This window comes from Panthera uncia (assembly GCF_023721935.1).
Source record: "Panthera uncia isolate 11264 chromosome B2 unlocalized genomic scaffold, Puncia_PCG_1.0 HiC_scaffold_24, whole genome shotgun sequence".
NCBI classification, from domain to species: domain Eukaryota; kingdom Metazoa; phylum Chordata; class Mammalia; order Carnivora; family Felidae; genus Panthera; species Panthera uncia.
Window position 1 is genome coordinate 10,541,647 of NW_026057580.1, and position 19,745 is coordinate 10,561,391.

Here is a 19,745-nt window from a genome sequence, read left to right on the forward strand (position 1 = left end):
TTAGCTAACCTAGAGCCAGAACTCTGGCCTCCCAAATGTAACCTTTAAGTCAAGGTTCTTCATTTTACTATCTGAAAACAGGGCAAGCAGCACATTCTGTTTGCACTTGTCTTTCCCTCCCTCTTCCCCCTCCTTCCCGCTGCTCATGCCAGGTGCCAGGCACATGGAGAGCTCACTGTTGTCAGATCCAGGAAGTAAAATCTGCGTAGAACGGCAGGGAAGAGCTACACGAGTCCCAGAAAAGCACCTTTCTTTTTCGGAAAACCCTTCCATGAAGTCCTGGACATGAGAAGGAGTGGTGGTGGTGGGGGGTGTTGCAGGGAAGAACCGAAAGGCAGGGGACTAAAGGGAGCGGGCGAGTTTAGGGGAGCACCTGTGGGCGACGAAAATGGGGGGCTAGGTTTACACTCAGGCCCTGGCCCTGCCTGATCTCCACTCGCGCCCTGCGGAGTGGCGCGTACTAAAGGCGCGGGGGCGCAGGGGGCGGTGGATCCGCAGGGTCCGCCCCGCGAGCTTCGGGCTCCGCCCCCGTCTGTCCCTCCAGCCCCGGTGCAGCTGCTTCCGGGCTCTGCGGCTCCAGAAGGCTTGGTGAGGCCGCGGCCCCGACGCCGGGGCCCGGGAGGGGTCGCAGCGCACAGCTCCCGGACGCCTAGATCCCCAGGCAGGCCCGCGCTTGGCCTCGAGACGAGGATCTCCCAAGATATTTCTGGCCTGACCTTGCGGAGGCCGCGTCTCAGCTGCATGCTTGGGTCCCGGTCGGGCCGCTTTGTAGGATTCATAGGTCTCTAAATCAAAGGAAGAACGCTGCTGAGTGGAGTTTGCTCAACACCTCTCTCCTAACCCCCCAATAGGAGACTGCCTATTCTTGAGCTCCCTTAGGTCAGCAGTTCAGGACTCTCCAGATTGGGAGCAACTGAGAACCCAGGGCCACCTTCCTTCCTTCTTGGATGGAGCACCGCCTCCCCAGTTTCTGGGGCACCTTGGGGCGTGGCCTTGGTGAGTGAAACTTGGGGTGCTGCCTGCAGGAAAGGAAACCCGGAAACGCAGGGAGGTCACCGTGGGGGTGACCCAGGCCTTGTCAGATCCTGAGATTCTTGTTCTGAATCTTGTGTGGTGGGGTGGGGGGGGGGGGGGGGGGGGGGGGGGTGGTGGTGGTGAATGAATTTGGATGTGCCTCCCTTCTTTACCTCAGAACTGAAAAGGAAACAAGCTGCTTGTCACACTTGAAGCTGCACGACCGTTCAGGAAAGTGTGGAGCCACTTCTGATTTCAGAGTAGGAATCACCAAAAAGATAACAGTTCTTCTGAGCTTGAACAGATCCTGGCTTTTGAGGAGACAGCCCCTAAACCTGAGAATCTAAGCAGTGCGAGGAAGCAGCCGCAGAATTTGGGGGCTCATTACACATCCCAGCCATGTTCCTGCGACGACTTGGTGGCTGGCTACCTCGCCCCTGGGGCCGCCGGAAACCAATGAAACCTGACCTGCCTGCCCCAGAACCCAGACCAGTGGACAGCTCCTCTGAGAATTCAGGGAGTGACTGGGATAGTGCCCCAGAAACCATGGGAGATGTGGGGCCTCCCAAGGCCAAAGACCCAGGGGTACGGAGGAGCTGTGGGGCTCCTCCACAGCCAAGCAGGGAGTCCCAAGATGAGCAACTGGGGAGCAAAAGAATGGATTCCCTCAAGTGGGACAAGACTATCTCTAACACTCAAGAGTCTGGGAGACTGGAGACTGGAGGGACCATTCCCAAACTTGGACGGGATCCTGTGGACTCAAGTGGCACCAGGAAATCTGGAGTGTCCCCTGAAGGGGGACTGAGCCCCACCGGGCCTGAAGTCCCAGTGGAGAAGCCAGGGCGGCATCAGAAACTGCTGGGCTGGCTACGGGGGGATCCAGATGGGGGAGCAGGGGCTCCCTTGCAGTACCTGGGGGGCCCAGAGGAGTGTCTGCAGATCTCAACCAACTTGACTCTGCACCTGCTGGAGCTGCTGGCCTCAGCACTGCTGGGGCTGTGCTCAAGGCCTCTGAGGGCAGCTTTGGACGCGTTGGGCCTGCGTGGACCCCTGGGCCTCTGGCTGCATGGGCTGCTGTGCTTCCTGGCTGCCCTGCATGGGCTCCATGCTGTGTTGAGCCTACTTACTGCTCACCCCCTGCACTTTGCCTGCCTCTTTGGTCTCCTACAGGCCCTAGTGCTGGTTGTCAGCCTCCGGGAGCCCAGTGGGGATGAGGAGGCCACTGACTTGGAGGGCGAGAAGTTGGAGAGGGAGGGTGAGGAGTGGAGGGGAGATCCAGGAAAGGGGCTGTGACTGCGGGATAGGGGGTGACCGTAGTGCCCCCACCCTGAATGGGGTGGGAGCAAGGGTGAAAATAGTGTGGCCTTTAGGAGAAGAGTGGGGGCCATGACCCAGATTGTAAGCACAGGGACCTCAGGGATGGGGAATAAACCCCAGGGTATGAGGGCACAGGGCCCCCCCTTCACACACAGGGGAGAATAGAGCCGTTTAGGGTATCTGTTTATGGACAATGGGGATATTGCCCTTGAATTCACCAGCTGTTGTTACTTTTTGCTTTTACGTTTCCCCCACTTTCGTTTTTTTTTCTTTCCACCTCTACTTTTTAAAAGAAAAAAAAAAAAAGTGTGGTGGTAACAAATAAAGACTAAAGGGTCCTCTTTACCTTTCAAAACTACCCAGGGCTGGAGGAGACCAGAGGCAGGACAGACAGACTTCTGACTAGGGTTAGAGGGTGGTTGGAGCCCCAAGGGATCCCCTTAGATCTTGGGATCTGAGCCATCTAGAGGAGAATGGGACTGTTCTGTGGGTGGATTGGGGGTGTGGATAGGGACCCCAGGTGACAGGGAGCCTGCAGGGAGGGTCTGGGTGTTCCCAGGAGCCAGGGGAAGTGGGAATGGTGCAGGCAGTATTGGAAGGAGGGCCAGTTCAGAGGGACTGGCAGCTGAGACAGGCAGTATGGGGAAGCATTGGAGCTTGCAGTCTCCACTCTGGGGTTAGGGGTTTGCACACTCAGCAATAAATAACTGTGTCACACCAAATCCTAAATATATCACTACAAAGTGAGACATACCGCCACTCAGTGTCCTTCCTGACGCCGTCCAGCTGGGGGTTTAGGTGGCAGAAGACCCAGGGGGAGTACTGAAATGGAGGTAGTGGGATTGATGTCTGGGGACAAACCCAAAATGAGATGAGGATTGAAAAACCATCTTTATTACTCTTGAAAGGGAGCTGGGAGTCTCCAGCTTCTCCCTGCAGCACAACTGCAGCTCCCACCATATCCATCTGGGGCACAGATGAAGCCACAGGTCAGTCACTGGACAGCGCACAGGCCTCTGGTGGGAGGACGGAGAAAAGAAGAGGATGAAAAGGAAGGAAATCCAGGAAGAAAGGCAACACTGGTGGTAACAGGGTAGAGGAGAATGCATTCCTGCTTTTCCCCACATCTAAGAAGGGGTCTCTGAGGCCTTTCCCCCTACATCTCTGCCCCTCTGCCCCATTTATACACCACAAACTCTGAAACCTCTCCTTTGAGTAGCCCAGAGCCCATCCTGGCTCCCTTGGGAGACATCATAGCTCTTGGCCACATCCTTCTGATGTCATCACAGCCTATGACACAAACGGAGGTGTCAACACTGCCATTCTAATGATGTCAGCCTTTGGCCATGTCCTCTGGTGACATCACTTGAGTCCCTTTCATCTGGCACATAAGACTTGGTGAGTCCTAGTCCTCTTCTGTGGGACTTTACCCCCTCACCTTGATTCCTGGGAGTCAGTAAGAAGGCTTTGGAGTCCAAACAAGAGGTCAGGGACTGAAATTCCTCCACACATTTCTCAGGAGGGTGTGGTGAGCGATCTGGAAGAGCAAGGCAGAACCAGGCAGGCCTATCAAAGTCCCTGCTTCTTAGCACCACCCTGGTGAGGACCTCATGGAGGCACCCAGCCCTTCCTAGGATGATATCATAGGACCCAGAGTGAGAGGCTCCTGCCCTCCAAGTGTTTCCTCCAACCCTTCCTGCCTGGCATCTCCACTCACTGTAGAGGAGGAAGCGCTGATAACCCTGGCCTGACTCTTTCAGCATGATTCCACCTGGGCATGAGCTGGAGAAGAGCTTGGTCTTCATGTCTGGGCGCCCTGTTTGGGACGGGGAGGTGGGGAGAGTGTCAGGGCAGAGATGCAAAACCAAGCAAGCCCAGGGGACTTGGGGAGCATGAGGGCTGGAGAGAACCAACCTTCAGTTCTGAGATCTGTGCTCCCCTCAGTCAGGTGGTAGATCCATTTCCGGGGCACACAGAGCCCATTTTTCCTGCAGAAGTGGTGACAAGGAGGAAGGGCTGAGTGGCACCCCAACCACACAATACCAACCTCTATTTATCTTACTTCTTTTTGAAGCCTGGATCCCCTTGGTAGTATCAAGCTACCAAGGTATGGTTGGTTAGGCCCATCTCTCTTCAGAAGGAAACTAATAGAACTGTTGACTCAGTGGGCCAAGAATAGCAGATATCCCAAAGAGCCCAGTTCTTTGTGGGTGGGTGCTCATATTCTGAACAGAGACTGCACCTACTGGTGCCTCTGCCTCCTCACCACTCACGTGCGGATGGTAGCACGAAGCTGGAGCTGTGTGGGGGCAGAGCCTGAAGCCATGTTGAAAACAATGTTGTCCACAGGGTCAAAAGTCGCCAATTCCTCCTTGGTGGGAGCTGCCCCTGCGATAAAGTACCACCGGCCCAGGTGTGGCTCTGGGAACTGCAGAGAACCAGGTGGGGGGGAGGGGATCAGAAAAGGGTGGGTCCCCACTACAAGATCCATTCAACCTCTTCATCATCACTCTTAAGACGGCAAGACTTAGGAGTGGAGTGGTGGCTGTTTTTTTCCAACTAAGGTTTGGGTTATGACAGGGAGCCATTAAGTGAGTTTTCCTTTGTCTCCTCTCAATCACCTTGAGTAACCACCCGCCCCCAATTCTACCATGTCTCCACATTGATGGCCATACTACTATTTTTTTTTTACTTGTTCTTGCATTCATTGTCACAAACACACACGCCCTTTCTCCCTTTCCCAGTGTGGCTTCCGGTCACTCAAGGCCACCACCCAAATCCTTCAGAGCCCCCACCATAAGCTCCCCCCATTCGTCCATACCTCTTTCCCATCCACTCCCTGAGTTGTCAGTTGACTGAACTCAGGGCACTGGTAGATGGAGTTAAGGAGAATACCATAGAGGTAGAATAGAGCTGCCCATATTTGGTAGAACATCTTCAGGCAGGAGGGAGCTGGTGCTCTTCGTGAAGTGGCTGGTGCCTTAACTGCTCTCTCCCCCTGCTAGTTACTCAGTCCACTCAGCTTCCAGCCCCCTTGCCTTGACCCTTGACCCTTTCACCTGCTAATGAGTAACTTCAACCTTGTTTTCCAACCCAAGCCTGGATTACTTACAGTGTTTGGGCCTTCCTCCCCCTCTTCTAGATGCCAGTACTCCAGAATACACCCTGACATGTCCAAGGGTCTCTCAAGAATTAGGAAAGCTGAGCCCTCTTAAGTAGAAGCCTGTGGCCTTTCAACCTATATCTGAGCTGGTTTTCTGCTGTGTTGTGCAGCACTGAAGAGAGGTGGACTGATTCATTCATTCACTTAGCAAACTGTTTTGAGTCCCAGCTGTTTGTCAGCTAAGCCCTAGGGACATAAAAATGAATGACATAGTCCCTGGCCTTGAAGCAGTAAAAGGAAAACTAGCTATGTAAACAAAAATCATTGCAATACAACCTGGTAAGTTCTTTAGAACAGGTATGAACTAGGCGCTGGGGCCTGGTGGATGGAAAACTTTCCCTCTGAAGTTTATAATTGGGGAAACAATATGTACACCCCTGAGAAAGTTCGTGGACATGAGTCTATTTGTTCAACATTTATTACTACAAGAGGCTACATAATCTAACGGTTAGAGGATAGGTGCTGGTGTTAGACAGAGAGGGTGCAAACCCTAACTCCACTATTTGTTAGATCTTGGACAATTTTATGAATCTCTATGTCTGTTTTTTATTTGTAAAATGACCAAATCATCAATCTGCTAGGATTAAAAGAGACAATGCACATAAAGTCCTTAACAAAGGCCTGCACATAGTTAAGTCCAAAGTAAATATTCGCCATAACTAATGCTTGTAAAAGCACTTACTACAGTTTCTGGTGGGTTTTAGGTTCTCAAATAATAGTAAGGAGAGCCAAGTGGGTGGAGCAGTTAATGCAATGAAAGATGGCTTCCTTAATAGATTATGTATAACCCACAGACTGCCAAAAAATTTGTTCTGAGAGGTGAGGTTGCTATGCGCTTGCGATTTAATGAAAAGAACAAAATTTGGGTGATGGGTATATGAGTGCTCATTATTACTATTTACGGGTAACGTTTGTTACTTTTTATCATAAAAAACAAATACATATAAAATACAACAACTTATTGGTAGAAGTGCTCTACCCGGGGTCTGGTAGGTCTGGATTTGTCAGTTCTGCCACTTACTTTCGCCTAGGTAGTCATCTATAAATTGTAAGTAGCAACTATCCTAGGTGTTGAAAGGCTTTTAAGGACAGTACGCAAAACCCTTAGTAAAGTGGCTGACACAAACCAAGAGCTCTCTAAACAGGTGTTTATTAGAACTCTTAACCGAAACGGTCCTTGGGACCTGGGTAGAAACTACGAATCCCAGAAAGGCTATGGACACCGCAGCCAGGCACACCGGCAGCAACCGGCCTGGCTGGGAAAGTTGCAGCGCCAGGGGGCCAAGGCCCTGGCCCGAGGGCAGCGGGTGGGCTAGAGGGCTTAGGCAGCGAACACCGTCCCGCCTGCCCGCGGACCCGGGGCTTGCGGAAGCCCTTCAACACCCCCTTCAAAACCCCAGGGTCAGATTCTTGTGTTTCGGTCCAATCTGAGTCCATTTGCTCCTAATTCCCAAACTCTGAGGTCCCCTTTTTGACGAAAGTCCTAAAAAACAGTAAATCCTAGTTTCTCCAAAATATGGCGCGTCCCCTTGGCCGCACATCGCCGGCGAGGAACATGGCGCCCACAGCCCGCCAAACGCCCACCGAGCAGAACCGAGGTCAGCCCCAACGACGCGACGGCACGCCCAGCTCGCGAACCACCTCCAACCGTCTAAGGAAAGGATGACTTCCGGAGGCGCCGAAGGAGTAGAGAGCCTCGAGGGCCAGAGTGACAAGACAGAATTTTAGGAGGCCAGGACAGTGCCGCCTTAAATTCTCTGCCGGCCACGACTTTAATAACATGGATTGATGAGGCGCAATCCCCAGTCCCCAAACTCCAAGTTGCATACAACTGTCCAAAGCTTCTCGAGGCGTAGAGTCTCATCTAGTAATTTTTTTCAGGCATTTATAGTAGCCACCTCAACCTCCCACAGCTCAAGCGCGTGCACAGAAGAAATGAACAGCGTCAGCGGGGGTGGGCGGTGCCCAAGAGTGTACGCATGCGTAGAGCGACGCACGCAGGCGCAGTACGGTCCCCCGGGCGACGGTGGCCGCGGCTCCTCGGGGTGCTCGGCTCCCTCCCATCCAGGCCGGCCCCGGCCCTTCTCGCCCCAAGGAACTCATTGTTGGGGGCCGCGAACTTCCTCATCGTGCCCCACAAAAGTAAATCTTGGGGACCTGGGGGAGCCGGAAGTACCGCCTTGCGATCCCCAAATACTATCGGGGAAACGGAAGTGGCCATCGGTGGCAAGTTGGGGGAGACCGGAAGTGACGGTACCTTGGGGAAGTCGGGGGCGGAGTCCGGGGTGGTGGTAGTGTGTGTGTGGGTGTGTGTGTGGGGTGTGTGTGTGTGTGTGTGTGTGTGTTTGGTGTGTGTTGGTTCCGGCGCTCTGCTGGAGCGTCGAGGGAAGGTGGAAGAGGGGGGCAGTCAGCTAGCCAGTCTGGCCCCCCGTGAGTGTCCGTCATCTCGGGTCTGTAGTGACTTAGGCGGGTTCGATGGGCGTGGCGCGCGTGCGCGAAACCACTGTCTCCGCAGAGTCTGGCGCGCCCCCCCCCACCCCCCCCAGCTCTCGCGTGTCCCCCAGGGTTTGCCGAACTTTGGGGCCTTTGTCGTATCGCGACTGATGATGACACTGGTCTCCTTTTCTTATCTTTCCTGCTTCCTAGCCTGAGTGGCCCTCCCTTATTGTGATTGGCACTGTGGAGCCCCTCCCATCTCTCCCTGTCTTCCAGCTCTCTGTGCCGTCGATCTCCTGCCCTTTGTGTTTCTCTCCCTGTGCCCCGGAATCAGAAGGGGGATGGGGGCGGGGGTGTGTGTGTGTGTGCTTGTGTGGGAGAAACTCTTTAGGTATTAGGGCGGAGACTCAGGCTGGGAAGGCTTCCGGGTGTATAAAATCTGCTTTGGGCGACAGCAGGCCTCCCTCCCTCCATTCTTCCTTAGAGAGCTGTCGGCCATGGAGCCCAGTGATACTACCAGTACCACTACCAGTATGGAGGAGCCTGACAGCCTGGAGGTGCTGGTGAAGACCTTGGACTCTCAGACTCGGACCTTTATTGTGGGGGCCCAGGTGAGACCCCAGTCTTTCTGGAAGACCCCCATTCACCCTTCCTCTTGTAGTCCCCTTATTCTGAGAGAAGAGCCTGGTTTTTTGGGGGGGGGGTCCTCAAATCTTCTTTCATCGGTTCCTTTGTTCATGATCTAGACAGGATACTTTCTGGTGTTGCTTGTTGAGTGGGAAGGTATGGATGAGGCAGATTTCATTCTGCCTTTTTCCACTGTGATAGAACTCATGCAGAGGGAAATATGGAGGAAGGGGGAAATCTGTGCCATCATCATGAGGGAACCCCAGCCCAAAGGGACAGACCTAGCTCTTGCTTTTGGGAAGGGAAACAGAATGGAGATCCAAAACACAAGTCTTAAAAGCAAAAATTGGTCAAATCTGTACTCTGTTTTTAAAGACTGGAAATCAGAGCCCATAGTGCAGGTAGAGCCCTAATAGGCTATTGAGTGGATTTTCTAGTATTTGTGGCATAATTTGAGTCTTGATTGTAATGCCACAGACACAGCTGTTTATGCCATTAATTCCTCTAATACTTGGAGAGAAAATCATGAGGTCTGTAGTTTTTAAAACACATACAAGAAGACCATGTAGACTTTTGTGATTAGATGTGTGTAAACATTCTGGTACTTCCCAAGAGTATGTTGTCCAGTTAGGAAAGTGTTTGCTCTTTTCTCTTTTTCTACTTAGTTGAGTTTTCTGGCTTGATTTTCCACCCCACCTTCCTTATCATTGCGTTTATTTTGGAGATTGCAGAGTTGTATCATTTTGTGTTTGGGGAGGGGTCATTGGTATCTTTAGACACACATTCCTTTGGGAGCCAGGGAGAGAAGTGAAGGTCAGTTAGCTTTTCTGTATCCAGCCATGTGATTTTCTTCTGGGCATATAACCTGAACTTTGTTAACATTTATTGTCTGTTTTGACAGGTGTTAACACGTCTTAGTTTGGGGCTTTGCACAATAATTACCTCACAATCAAGACAAATGGGTAGTGATTTTATGATTGGGTGATTTTTACCCCTCATGCCCAAAAGTCGGTTGTCCGCCTTCTGTCCTTTCCCTTTCCTACATTAGCTGATAGTTTTTTATTTCTGTTACCTTGCAGATGAATGTAAAGGAATTTAAGGAGCACATCGCTGCCTCTGTCAGCATTCCCTCTGAGAAACAACGGCTCATCTATCAGGGACGAGTTCTGCAGGATGATAAGAAGCTCCAGGAATACAGTAAGAGTTTGGGGGAGGCAGTTTAGAGGTTGAGGCAGCTGTCTAGAGGGATGAACTGAGGCCTTGAGCTTACCTGATCATATAATGCTTTGGTGTGTATCTTTTTTTTTTCCCTGCAGATGTTGGGGGAAAGGTTATTCACCTGGTGGAACGGGCTCCTCCTCAGACGCAGCTCCCTTCTGGGGCATCTTCTGGGATAGGGTCTGCCTCAGCCACCCATGGTGGGGGACCCCCGCCTGGTACTCGGGGGCCTGGGGCCTCTGTTCATGACCGGAATGCCAACAGCTATGTCATGGTTGGAACCTTCAATCTTCCTGTAAGCTTGTGTTCCACATAGGATGGTTTTTGTGGGGAAGGGTGGTTTGGTTGTGGTAATGGCAGAGAGCTTATAAGACAGGTGTCTTGGTCTTTAGATTGGGTTTCCAGGGCCCTGAGGTCTGATATGACCTCAGTCTTTGAGAAAAAGAGTGGGGCTCTAGAGAATGAGTTGAAGGTGTGGGGGCCTTAGTATTTGGCTTCTCCCAGAGCAACTTCCCTTACCCTTTTCTCAGAGTGACGGCTCTGCTGTGGATGTTCACATCAACATGGAACAGGCCCCGATTCAGGTATCACGGGCCTGGGAGGGTCAGGGAAGGGGATCTGGGAGAAGGAGGCCATGAGGTGGGGGGTGAACCTGGCCAAGGAGATGGCTGGGACCTGCTTCAGTGGGTGGTAGAGTTCATGGCTTCATCTCAGGTGTACCCTGATTTTCCCTCTCTTATCGTAGAGTGAGCCCCGAGTACGGCTGGTGATGGCTCAGCACATGATCAGAGATATACAGACCTTACTTTCTCGGATGGAGGTCAGTGGACAAGGCTGTCTAGGGTCTGTCTGTCTCTTCATTCTCCCTTACCGCTCTTGTCTCCGCCTGGTGGTGAAGGCATGACTGGCCATATCAGTTGGATTGTCCTTGTCTAATCTGGTCTCTTCTCTGCAGTCTTCAGTCTTTGGGGCAGGAAAAAGTATCTTTGTCAGCCTATCTTGTTCCTGCCAATTCTCTGGGTGCCTGGTATCCGGGAAGTTTGTTTCAAACTTGTCAGATAATTCTCAAGGCTGCTTCTTTCAATTATAGAAGCAGTTCATGCTTTTTTAGTTTCTAAATTGCTATAGTTGATACTGTTTCCATTAGTTTGTGTTGTGGCTGTAGCTTGTGACCTTTTTTTCTTTTTTTGTGGGGATTTAGCGAACCATACTTTTTGTATTTTGCTAGTAATTTGCAAGTAAAACAGCTATTTGTTGTGCCTCTTCTATAAGTTTTACGTTGGTGGCTAGGGAATCAAAGAGGCCAATGCAAAGCCCTGCCTTCAGGGAGCCCAGCTAGAGCTCCTTCTCCACTCAGTCTCCTTTGTCCTGGGTAATTCTCTGCAGCAGTCTCACCCTGCCTTTGGTATCCTGAATCCCTCCCCTTTAGTGTCGAGGGGGACCCCAAGCACAGCACAGTCAGCCGCCCCCACAGACGCCAACCGTGGCCCCGGAGTCTGTAGCCTTGAGTTCTCAAACATCAGAACCAGTTGAAAGTGAAGTGCCTCCTCGGGAGCCCATGGAGGCCGAAGAAGTGGAGGAGCGTGCCCCAGCCCAGAGCCCGGAGCTCACCCCTTCCGGCCCAGCTCCAGCGGGCCCAACACCTGCCCCAGAGACCAATGCACCCAAGTGAGAAACAGAGGGACCCTTTGGGAGGGGGTTTGGGGATCCCAAGTGAAGTGTGAGAGCCAAGAAGGATATGATGGGAGAAGACGGCTGCTTGACAGTCTCTCCTATAGGGCTAGTGTCGGGGGTGGGGGGGTGGGCAGGGAGAGGCTCTGGACCGGCTGATGAGGTTAGAGTTGGCATCTGAGCCAGAAGCACTGCTGTCCCTGGGGCAAGAAAGTCCAGATGGTGTTTCCTGAGCCTGATTAAGATTCTCTCTCTTGAGTTCTCACAGGCCACGCCTCTTTCTTCAGAGTTAGTTTCTTGTCATCACAGGTATAGAATCATGTGGTGGGAAAGGGAGAAGCAGTGTATTTTCTCTTGTCTTCCCGTGGGTACAGGTAAAGCACAGATGCTCTGCTTGTCCTAGAGGGGATTGGGCCAGGGGTCCGGGAGGCTGCGGACAGACAGGGCAGGTGTAGTCTGTGTCAACTTTGAGGTTAGGGGTCTGAGGAGAGCCTTGGCTCACTGCCTCTCGGGGTTGCCCACAGCCATCCTTCCCCTGCGGAGTATGTTGAAGTGCTCCAGGAGCTACAGCGGCTTGAGAGCCGCCTCCAGCCCTTCCTGCAGCGCTACTATGAGGTTCTGGGCGCTGCCGCCACCACGGACTACAACAACAACGTGAGCCCCGCCTACCCCCTCACCCCCATTTGTCCCAAATGGAATAGGCCGAAATACAGCTAATCCTTTCCCCAGAAAAAGACATTGTCTGCAAAAGAATGATTCCTCTTTAGACTCGTAAGTGATGTTTTCCTTGTTTATAGGGAGGGTCATCATCTCTGTGATACCTACTGTCTTTGTACCTTTTCATACCTTGGGTTAATTAGGAAACTTAGGCAGAGTAAGGAAATTTAGCAGATGATGCTGTACTGATTTGCCGTAGGGTTTGTTGTAATAGGAAACTTTCCGTGTGCACGAAGTAGAATTTATTTATAGAGGTTGGGTCTACTTGAAAGCTTCCGAGGCTACGCCTGGGGGTGTAGAGAATGTGGTGTCATTCAAAGGTGTTACTGCTTTTGTTATTGACGTTCGTCCCAGCCTAATATTTTTGGCCTTTCTATGCTTGACCCTGGGGATATAGCAAGAGGGCCGCGAAGAGGACCAGCGCTTGATCAACTTGGTGGGGGAGAGCCTACGGCTGCTGGGCAACACTTTTGTGGCGCTGTCTGACCTGCGCTGCAACCTGGCCTGTGCGCCCCCACGACACCTGCATGTGGTCCGGCCCATGTCTCACTACACCACCCCCATGGTGCTCCAGCAGGCAGCCATTCCCATCCAGGTGGGTCTGAGGGGAGGAGCCTGGTGTGAGGGAGACCGCATGGCTGGTGGTGGCATGACCCAGGGTAGCTACCAGGTTTGACAGTAGTGAGAAGAGGTGGGGACTTTAGAAATACGTAGTGACGGAGAATGGGGGAGACTTCGGAAGTATATCACGGAGTGCCATGGGTTAGGCTCTTGTTTTACTCACTTTTGTGTCATTCATCTGTCTCCTCCAGATCAACGTGGGAACCACCGTGACCATGACGGGGAATGGGACTCGGCCCCCCCCCAACTTCTAATGCGGAGGCAGCTCCCCCTGGTCCTGGGCAGGCCTCATCCCTGGCTCCCACTTCTACCACTGTCGAGTCCTCAACCGAGGGTGTTCCCCCGCCAGGGCCGGCTCCCCCCCCGACCACCAGCCACCCAAGGGTCATCCGGATTTCCCACCAGAGCGTGGAACCTGTAGTTATGATGCACATGAACATCCAAGGTGAGTTAGGATTGGTTGTTGGTAGAGAAGAGCAACGTGGCTTGGGAGGGGGCTCTGTAGCGAGGTGTGAGAGAGGGAGGGTGGGGAAGGGAGAAGTCAGGGGTGATGGAGGTAGCAGGGTTAACCAGACTAGAAACTTTTCAGTTGGCATGCGTGGGGAGGGGCAGGAGTGACTGCTTGTCCTTGCAGTTTTGTTTGCATGGTGAAGGGAGTGCCGCCTTCCTGTCTAGATGGAGGGAGAGGCAGGCTTTTTGGTGGGGGGAGTAGCGGCCTGAAGGACGCCAGTCTCAGGAGGATATAGTTAGGCTTTGGCCTCGCCTGTCTCAGGGCTACTCTCTCTGTCTCCTTACCCAGATTCTGGCACACAGCCCGGTGGAGTTCCGAGTGCTCCCACTGGCCCCCTAGGACCCCCTGGTCATGGCCAAACCCTGGGTAAGAGAGAGGGCATCAGAGCAGGCAGAGCTCTGGGTAGAGAAGGGGTAGGGCCGAATGGGTGGGCTGAAGGGGGTCCAGGTTCAAGGTTACATCAGACCCGCCCCCCAGGCTCCACCCTCATCCAGCTGCCCTCCCTGCCCCCTGAGTTCATGCACGCCGTCGCCCACCAGATCACTCATCAGGCCATGGTGGCAGCTGTTGCCTCCGCGGCCGCAGGTAATAACCTGGAAGGGGAAGTTTGGGAGGCGGGGCACGGTCCACGGTGGTGGGTGCCGTTGGCTGGCAGTCAGGGGCCCAGCCTTCAGCCCTCTCCGGTCTCTCCCCTCTGCCACCCACAGGACAGCAGGTGCCGGGTTTCCCGACAGCTCCGACCCGGGTGGTGATTGCTCGGCCTACCCCTCCACAGGCTCGGCCTTCCCATCCTGGGGGGCCCCCAATCTCGGGTACTCTAGTGAGTAAGGGTGGAGGGGTTCTGGTGGGGAAGTTCGGGGAGAGAATCCTGTGGTGGGGAATGAAAAGGGCAGGACTGAAAGCCCCCTTTGTTCTCCCTTCAGCAGAGCGCTGGACTAGGTACCAATGCCTCTTTGGCCCAGATGGTGAGCGGCCTCGTGGGGCAGCTTCTTATGCAGCCCGTTCTTGTGGGTGAGTCCTCGTTCTTCCCTGTCTCCAGCTGTAGTCACTCCCATGGCCCTGCAGGCTGATGCTCCTTAATCTCCTTACTGGTGCTTCCCAGTTCTCTCCATAGGTCCTTCATTCTTGCTTTCTTGCTGGGAAGATCAGAATGGAAATGCTGTGGGGTCTCGTTTCTCTGGATTTCATCTTATTTTCTTTTGGCCTCTGTAGCTCAGGGGACCCCAGGAATGGCACCACCTCCAGCCCCTGCCACTGCTTCAGCCAGTGCAGGCACCACCAACACAGCAACCACAGCTGGTCCTGCCCCCGGGGGACCCGCCCAGCCTCCACCCCCTCAACCCTCAGCGGCCGATCTTCAGTTCTCACAGCTCCTAGGGAACCTGCTGGGTCCTGCGGGGCCAGGGGCCGGAGGGCCTGGCATGGCTTCTCCCACCATCACCGTGGCGATGCCTGGTGTCCCTGCCTTTCTCCAGGGCATGACCGACTTTCTGCAGGTAAGTGCCTAGCTTGCTCATCACTTCACCCTTTCCCTTGGCTAGGCCAGGCGCTGGTGCCTTGTTGCTGTGGTATTGCTGCTGGGCTACAGTCTCTGGTGGCATGTCGGTGGGAGGGAGCCTTGGGAATTTGTGGACTTGGATTCCCACCCACCCCTGCCCCGATTTGGAGATGAGGAAATTGAGGCTGTGAAAGCGAAGTAATTGGTGTTGCTGCTTTGTAACCTACCCCATCGAGAGGGAGAGAGGGTCGGTGCTCTGCCCCATCCTGCCGCTGTGTAACTATGTGTGCGCATTGTGCTTTGGGGAGTAAAGAGCAGATTATAGCTCTCCATCTTCCACGGCCCTCTTGGTTTGTGCCTTTCTGGTGTTGTTTTACATCCTTGTCTCCGTGTTCACCTTGTGTTCTGTTGTTTGTTCCTTCTCTTTGCCAGGCGACACAGACGGCCCCTCCGCCCCCCCCGCCACCCCCACCCCCACCCCCGGCCCCAGAGCAGCAGACCATGCCCCCACCAGGGTCCCCTTCTGGTGGCGCAGGGAGTCCTGGAGGCCTGGGTCTTGAGAGCCTTTCACCGGAGTTTTTTACCTCCGTGGTGCAGGGCGTGCTGAACTCCCTGCTGGGCTCCCTGGGGGCTCGGGCTGGCAGTAGTGAAAGTATTGCTGCTTTCATACAGCGCCTCAGTGGATCAAGCAACATCTTTGAGCCTGGGGCTGATGGGGCCCTCGGTGAGCAAATTGGGAGTGCCTTGGCCTTCTACAGGGAGGGATAGGTCGATGGTCTCTGTTGAGGGGTATTGCCGAGGTGGGATGAGGCCAGTGGGCTTGTGGTGGGTGGGCAGGCCAGGTGGTAGAGGCCGCTGCTGACTTCTGTCCCTGTCTCTAGGATTCTTTGGGGCCCTACTCTCTCTGCTGTGCCAGAACTTTTCCATGGTGGATGTGGTGATGCTTCTTCATGGGCATTTCCAGCCACTGCAGCGGCTCCAGCCCCAGCTGCGATCCTTTTTCCACCAGCACTACCTGGGTGGCCAAGAGCCCACACCTGGTAACATACGGGTAAATGAAGATCTTGGACCCCAGAGCTCTCTTTCTTGTCACTTTCTGTTCTTTATTCCTGACTCTGTTTATCTGTCATCTAAAGCTATGATTGCTCCAGCTCAAGCCCTGGACTTACTGGAGGTAGAGGGGAGGGCAGTGTCTTGAGGGCTGGGGCTTGGATCTAAACTTGCGCTGTTTCCCCCATAGACGGCAACCCACACGTTGATCACAGGGCTGGAAGAGTACGTGCGGGAGAGTTTTGTGAGTACCCCTCACATTCCCTCTTCTCCTGGGTCCCGTCAGGGTAGCTCCTGTTCCTGCTACCGCTTTTGGTTCCTGGTCTCCCAGGGTTCCTGATTCGGAGGGTCTTTGTGTGTGTTGTTTCTCAGTCTTTGGTGCAGGTTCAGCCAGGGGTGGACATCATCCGGACAAACCTGGAATTTCTCCAAGAGCAGTTCAATAGCATCGCTGCTCATGTGCTGCACTGCACAGGTCAGGGGCAGTGGGGCTGGGGGGCCGGGGGGGCGGGGGTGTTAGATGTGCAGAGCTGTCGGGTGCCAGCATCTCCTCCTTGTGTCTTGCCCACAGACAGTGGATTTGGGGCCCGCCTGCTTGAGTTGTGTAACCAGGGCCTGTTTGAATGCCTGGCCCTCAACCTGCACTGCTTGGGGGGACAGCAGATGGAGCTTGCCGCGGTCATCAATGGCCGAATTGTAAGCACAACCTCCGCCCCAGAGCCCCAGCCTTCTGTTTCCTTGGGTTTCCATTCTCTCTGGTATCCTGCGGTTTTTATTTTTTGTCCCCCAACTGCTGTCCTTTACTCTTTGACACTTCTCAAGAGCTCGTTGAAGATGCTGTGTTCTAAGGCTGCTTTCTGCCCTCAGCGTCGCATGTCTCGTGGGGTGAACCCGTCCTTGGTGAGCTGGCTGACCACTATGATGGGACTGAGGCTTCAGGTGGTTCTGGAGCACATGCCCGTAGGCCCTGATGCCATTCTCAGATATGTTCGCAGGGTTGGTGATCCCCCCCAGGTAAGGGACCCAGATGGGCTCTGGGGTCAGGGGACTTGAGGGAACTGGAGAGGCCCGAGACGGCTTTCTGTGTTCTCCTTCTCTGTCCAATTTTATAGCCACTTCCTGAGGAGCCAATGGAAGTTCAGGGATCAGAGAGAACTTCCCCTGAGCCTCAGGTACCAGGGAGAGTTGAGGGGCCAGGTGATGTGGAGTGGGGGACCGGGGGCGGGAGGGCTGGAGCTGGGCGTGCTGAAGCCCGTGTCTTCCCACGTGTCTGGCTCCCAGCGGGAGAATGCTTCCCCAGCCCCTGGAACAACAGCAGAAGAGGCCATGTCCCGAGGTCCGCCTCCTGCTCCTGAGGGCGGCGGCTCCCGTGACGAACAGGATGGAGCTTCAGCTGAGACAGAACCTTGGGCGGCCGCAGTCCCCCCAGTAAGTGTCGGGAGGTGGGCCGGTGGGCCAAGGCAGCTGAAAGTTGTGCCAGTTACTCATCCCCTTTTCATCCCCAGGAGTGGGTTCCGATTATCCAGCAGGACATTCAGAGCCAGCGGAAGGTGAAGCCGCAGCCTCCCCTGAGCGATGCCTACCTCAGTGGTATGCCTGCCAAGAGACGCAAGGTTGGTCTGCTTCTTCCCTGAGGATCTCTCTTTATCCAAATTCCCCTGTCGTGCTTAGAATCCAATTATTCAGAGTCAAGGAATTCTTCCTAGTTTAGTCCCGTCATTTAATGGCTGAGGACACCTTCCCGGGGATTGACTTGCTCACGGTCGCTGCAGCACACCTTCATGTTAGCATTTGCCAGCAGTCCTGTCCTCCCTCAGCTGCCTGGTGGCTAGGAATGTGACTAGGGCCTATTTTCCTTAAGGTGGGCTTCCTCTTGTGGACTAGCCAGCTCAGAATGCTGGCTGGCCTGACTCATCCTGCCCCTCTTATTTTGAAGAGTGAGTCCACACACTCAAATGCCATGTTTCGGCCAGAGCCGAATAAAACTAGGAAGGTATCTCTGCTGTCAAAACCGCCTGGACTAGTCCCCTTCTCTCCACTAGCATAGGAACTCAGTGGTTGATTCCTGGAAAGGGTGAGCTGGGTGGTGGCACTGGATCTGACGTTGATCCTCTTTTCCCTCCCGACCCCCTGTCCCCCAGACGATGCAGGGTGAGGGCCCCCAGCTGCTTCTCTCAGAGGCCGTGAGCCGGGCAGCTAAGGCAGCCGGAGCTCGGCCCCTGACGAGCCCTGAGAGCCTGAGCCGGGACCTGGAGGCACCAGAGGTTCAGGAGAGCTACAGGCAGCAGGTGCCCCCACCTTGAAGCAGGATAGGGATGGTCTAGTGGGAGGGGTTGGGCTAGGGCCCCTCTTTTCTGATCTTTTCAGAGATGAACTGGTCAGTCTGGGGCTACCATGTGATTTTTTTAAAGAGTTTTTCCCTAGTGGCATCTGGGAAGGCTCGGCGATACCATATTGGGCTGACAGTGTGGCTGGTGGGGAAGTGTTAGCTTCTAAGGGATGGCCTTGCGTGCTTGCTGGGATCCTAGGGGCCTGGCCGCTGCCCCTCCGACCTGCTTGCTCTCTCTCTCTAGCTCCGGGCTGATATACAAAAGCGACTGCAGGAAGACCCCAACTACAGCCCCCAGCGCTTCCCTAATGCCCACCGGGCCTTTGCTGATGATCCCTAGTTCTTGTGGCCCTCCCTCATCAGGGGACCATTTCCCCCATCTTCCTTCACAGTATTTAAGAAATAAAAGTCAGATTTTCCTGGCTCTTTGGTCTCTAAATTGTCTTCCTTAAATAGCCTAAGTACTTCAGGGGCGTCTGACTCCGGCTCCAGTCATGATCTCAGGGTTCAGGAGTTTTGAGCCCCCATCTGGCTCTCTGCTCTCAGCCTAGAGCCTGCTTCAGAAACTGTTCCCCCTTGCTCTCTGCCCCTCCCCCACTCACACACACCCTCTCAAAAATGAAAACAGTACATTGTCTTCTCTGAACTTGTTTAAGAATTTCTAGGAACCTAGCTGTGTAAGACCACTTTTAACCTTTCCCTGGGAGATGTGCACTACCATGGTTTACTGTTCATGTAGCACAACACTAAAATGAGCCTGTTGACGGCGACAGCCCTTTACAGGGAACATTTTCATGCAGGAGCATTTTTTTTTTTTTTTTAAATTTAGAGTGAGGGCCTATGCGTGCGAGTTGGGGATGGGCAGAGAGGGAGAGAGAATCCCAAGCAGGTTCCCGGTTGTCCTCGCCAGAGTTCCACTATTTGGGGCTTGAGCTCACAAACTGAGATCCTGACCTTTAACCGCCTGAGCCACCCAGGCACCCCAAAAGCATTTTACATGTGAATAAAAGTTCAGAGAGGACAAAACTTACTCCAGGCTAGCATAGGGCTGTCAGACTATCCAGTAAAAAGCCTTTTAATTTCCAAGCAGCTGCAGACCTCAATACACTCTTAGCAGGCCTAGCCAAGTTTGACAATGGTGGAACTCCTCTACCTGGTCCAAGGAGCCTACTGTTCATGCTTAAATGGAGTCCATGACAACTTTAAAGGCATGTCCTCTCAAGTTTGTGGCCAGGACCAAAACGACACAAGGATGCCAATCCTTTGCTACTCCCTTTGAGATGCAGTTGTGGTCCCCTCCCTGTTTGTTAGCTCCGTGCTGGACCAACTGGATGTGGCAGAAGAGCCCTGCTAAGGCCAGGTCCTACACTTTACAGCAGCCACCAGGACCTCTTTGAGCACTAGCTCAAGGACATAATTGGCCTGATGTCCTAGTGACAGTCCAGTGGGATTCTACCTTCCAGGTGTGCCACCAAAGCCCCAGACACCTGAGGGTAGCCCTATGTGACCAGCCCAACCATCAGCTGCAGACTGGTAACCAACAGACCTCACTCACTGGCACAAGAAACCGATC

The 19,745-nt window shown here is 53.8% G+C and overlaps 3 protein-coding genes across 4 annotated transcripts; 2 read left to right on the forward strand and 1 right to left on the reverse strand.

The window, feature by feature from the left end:
• Positions 1–334: 334 nt before the first annotated feature.
• CB2H6orf47 (chromosome B2 C6orf47 homolog) lies at positions 335–3,198 on the forward strand. Its single transcript, XM_049653596.1, has 2 exons — positions 335–996; positions 1,193–3,198. Exon 2 carries the CDS (start codon positions 1,414–1,416, stop codon positions 2,305–2,307), a length of 894 nt encoding a protein of 297 aa, XP_049509553.1. The 5' UTR covers positions 335–996; positions 1,193–1,413; the 3' UTR covers positions 2,308–3,198.
• A 111-nt stretch (positions 3,199–3,309) lies between these two features.
• On the reverse strand, positions 3,310–5,328 carry APOM (apolipoprotein M). 2 transcript variants are annotated; one of them, XM_049653601.1, is made up of 6 exons: positions 5,153–5,281; positions 4,605–4,759; positions 4,246–4,319; positions 4,049–4,147; positions 3,770–3,868; positions 3,310–3,347 (listed from the first exon to the last, which is right to left on the reverse strand). In XM_049653601.1, exons 1-6 carry the CDS (start codon positions 5,264–5,266, stop codon positions 3,322–3,324), a joined length of 567 nt encoding a protein of 188 aa, XP_049509558.1. In that variant the 5' UTR covers positions 5,267–5,281; the 3' UTR covers positions 3,310–3,321. The 2 variants fall into 2 exon arrangements, with proteins under 2 accessions (XP_049509558.1, XP_049509559.1); XM_049653602.1 differs by lacking the exon at positions 4,049–4,147 and having other exon boundaries at positions 5,153–5,328.
• A 2,715-nt stretch (positions 5,329–8,043) lies between these two features.
• On the forward strand, positions 8,044–18,596 carry BAG6 (BAG cochaperone 6). Its single transcript, XM_049653585.1, is given in 27 exon segments — positions 8,044–8,109; positions 8,415–8,541; positions 9,637–9,754; positions 9,874–10,070; positions 10,306–10,359; positions 10,521–10,595; positions 11,205–11,443; positions 11,971–12,100; positions 12,561–12,758; positions 12,976–13,020; positions 13,022–13,229; positions 13,584–13,661; positions 13,773–13,880; positions 14,003–14,115; positions 14,219–14,306; positions 14,508–14,791; positions 15,226–15,517; positions 15,675–15,844; positions 16,034–16,087; positions 16,216–16,318; positions 16,415–16,539; positions 16,711–16,857; positions 16,956–17,015; positions 17,125–17,271; positions 17,349–17,456; positions 17,985–18,131; positions 18,417–18,596. Coding segments are annotated over 26 exon segments (3,498 nt in total). The 5' UTR covers positions 8,044–8,109; positions 8,415–8,427; the 3' UTR covers positions 18,513–18,596.
• The last annotated feature ends 1,149 nt before the right edge of the window (positions 18,597–19,745 follow it).

Coding starts and splice junctions, on each gene's coding strand:
- APOM (XM_049653601.1), bottom strand. CDS start 5,266: ATGTTCTACCAAATATGGGCAGCTCTATTCTACCTCTATGGTATTCTC. Junction 4,760..5,152: donor AGGGAGTGGATGGGAAAGAG/GTATGGACGAAT, acceptor GGTTCTCTGCAG/TTCCCAGAGCCACACCTGGG. Junction 4,148..4,245: donor CACAGATCTCAGAACTGAAG/GTTGGTTCTCTC, acceptor CGTCCCAAACAG/GGCGCCCAGACATGAAGACC.
- CB2H6orf47 (XM_049653596.1), top strand. CDS start 1,414: ATGTTCCTGCGACGACTTGGTGGCTGGCTACCTCGCCCCTGGGGCCGC.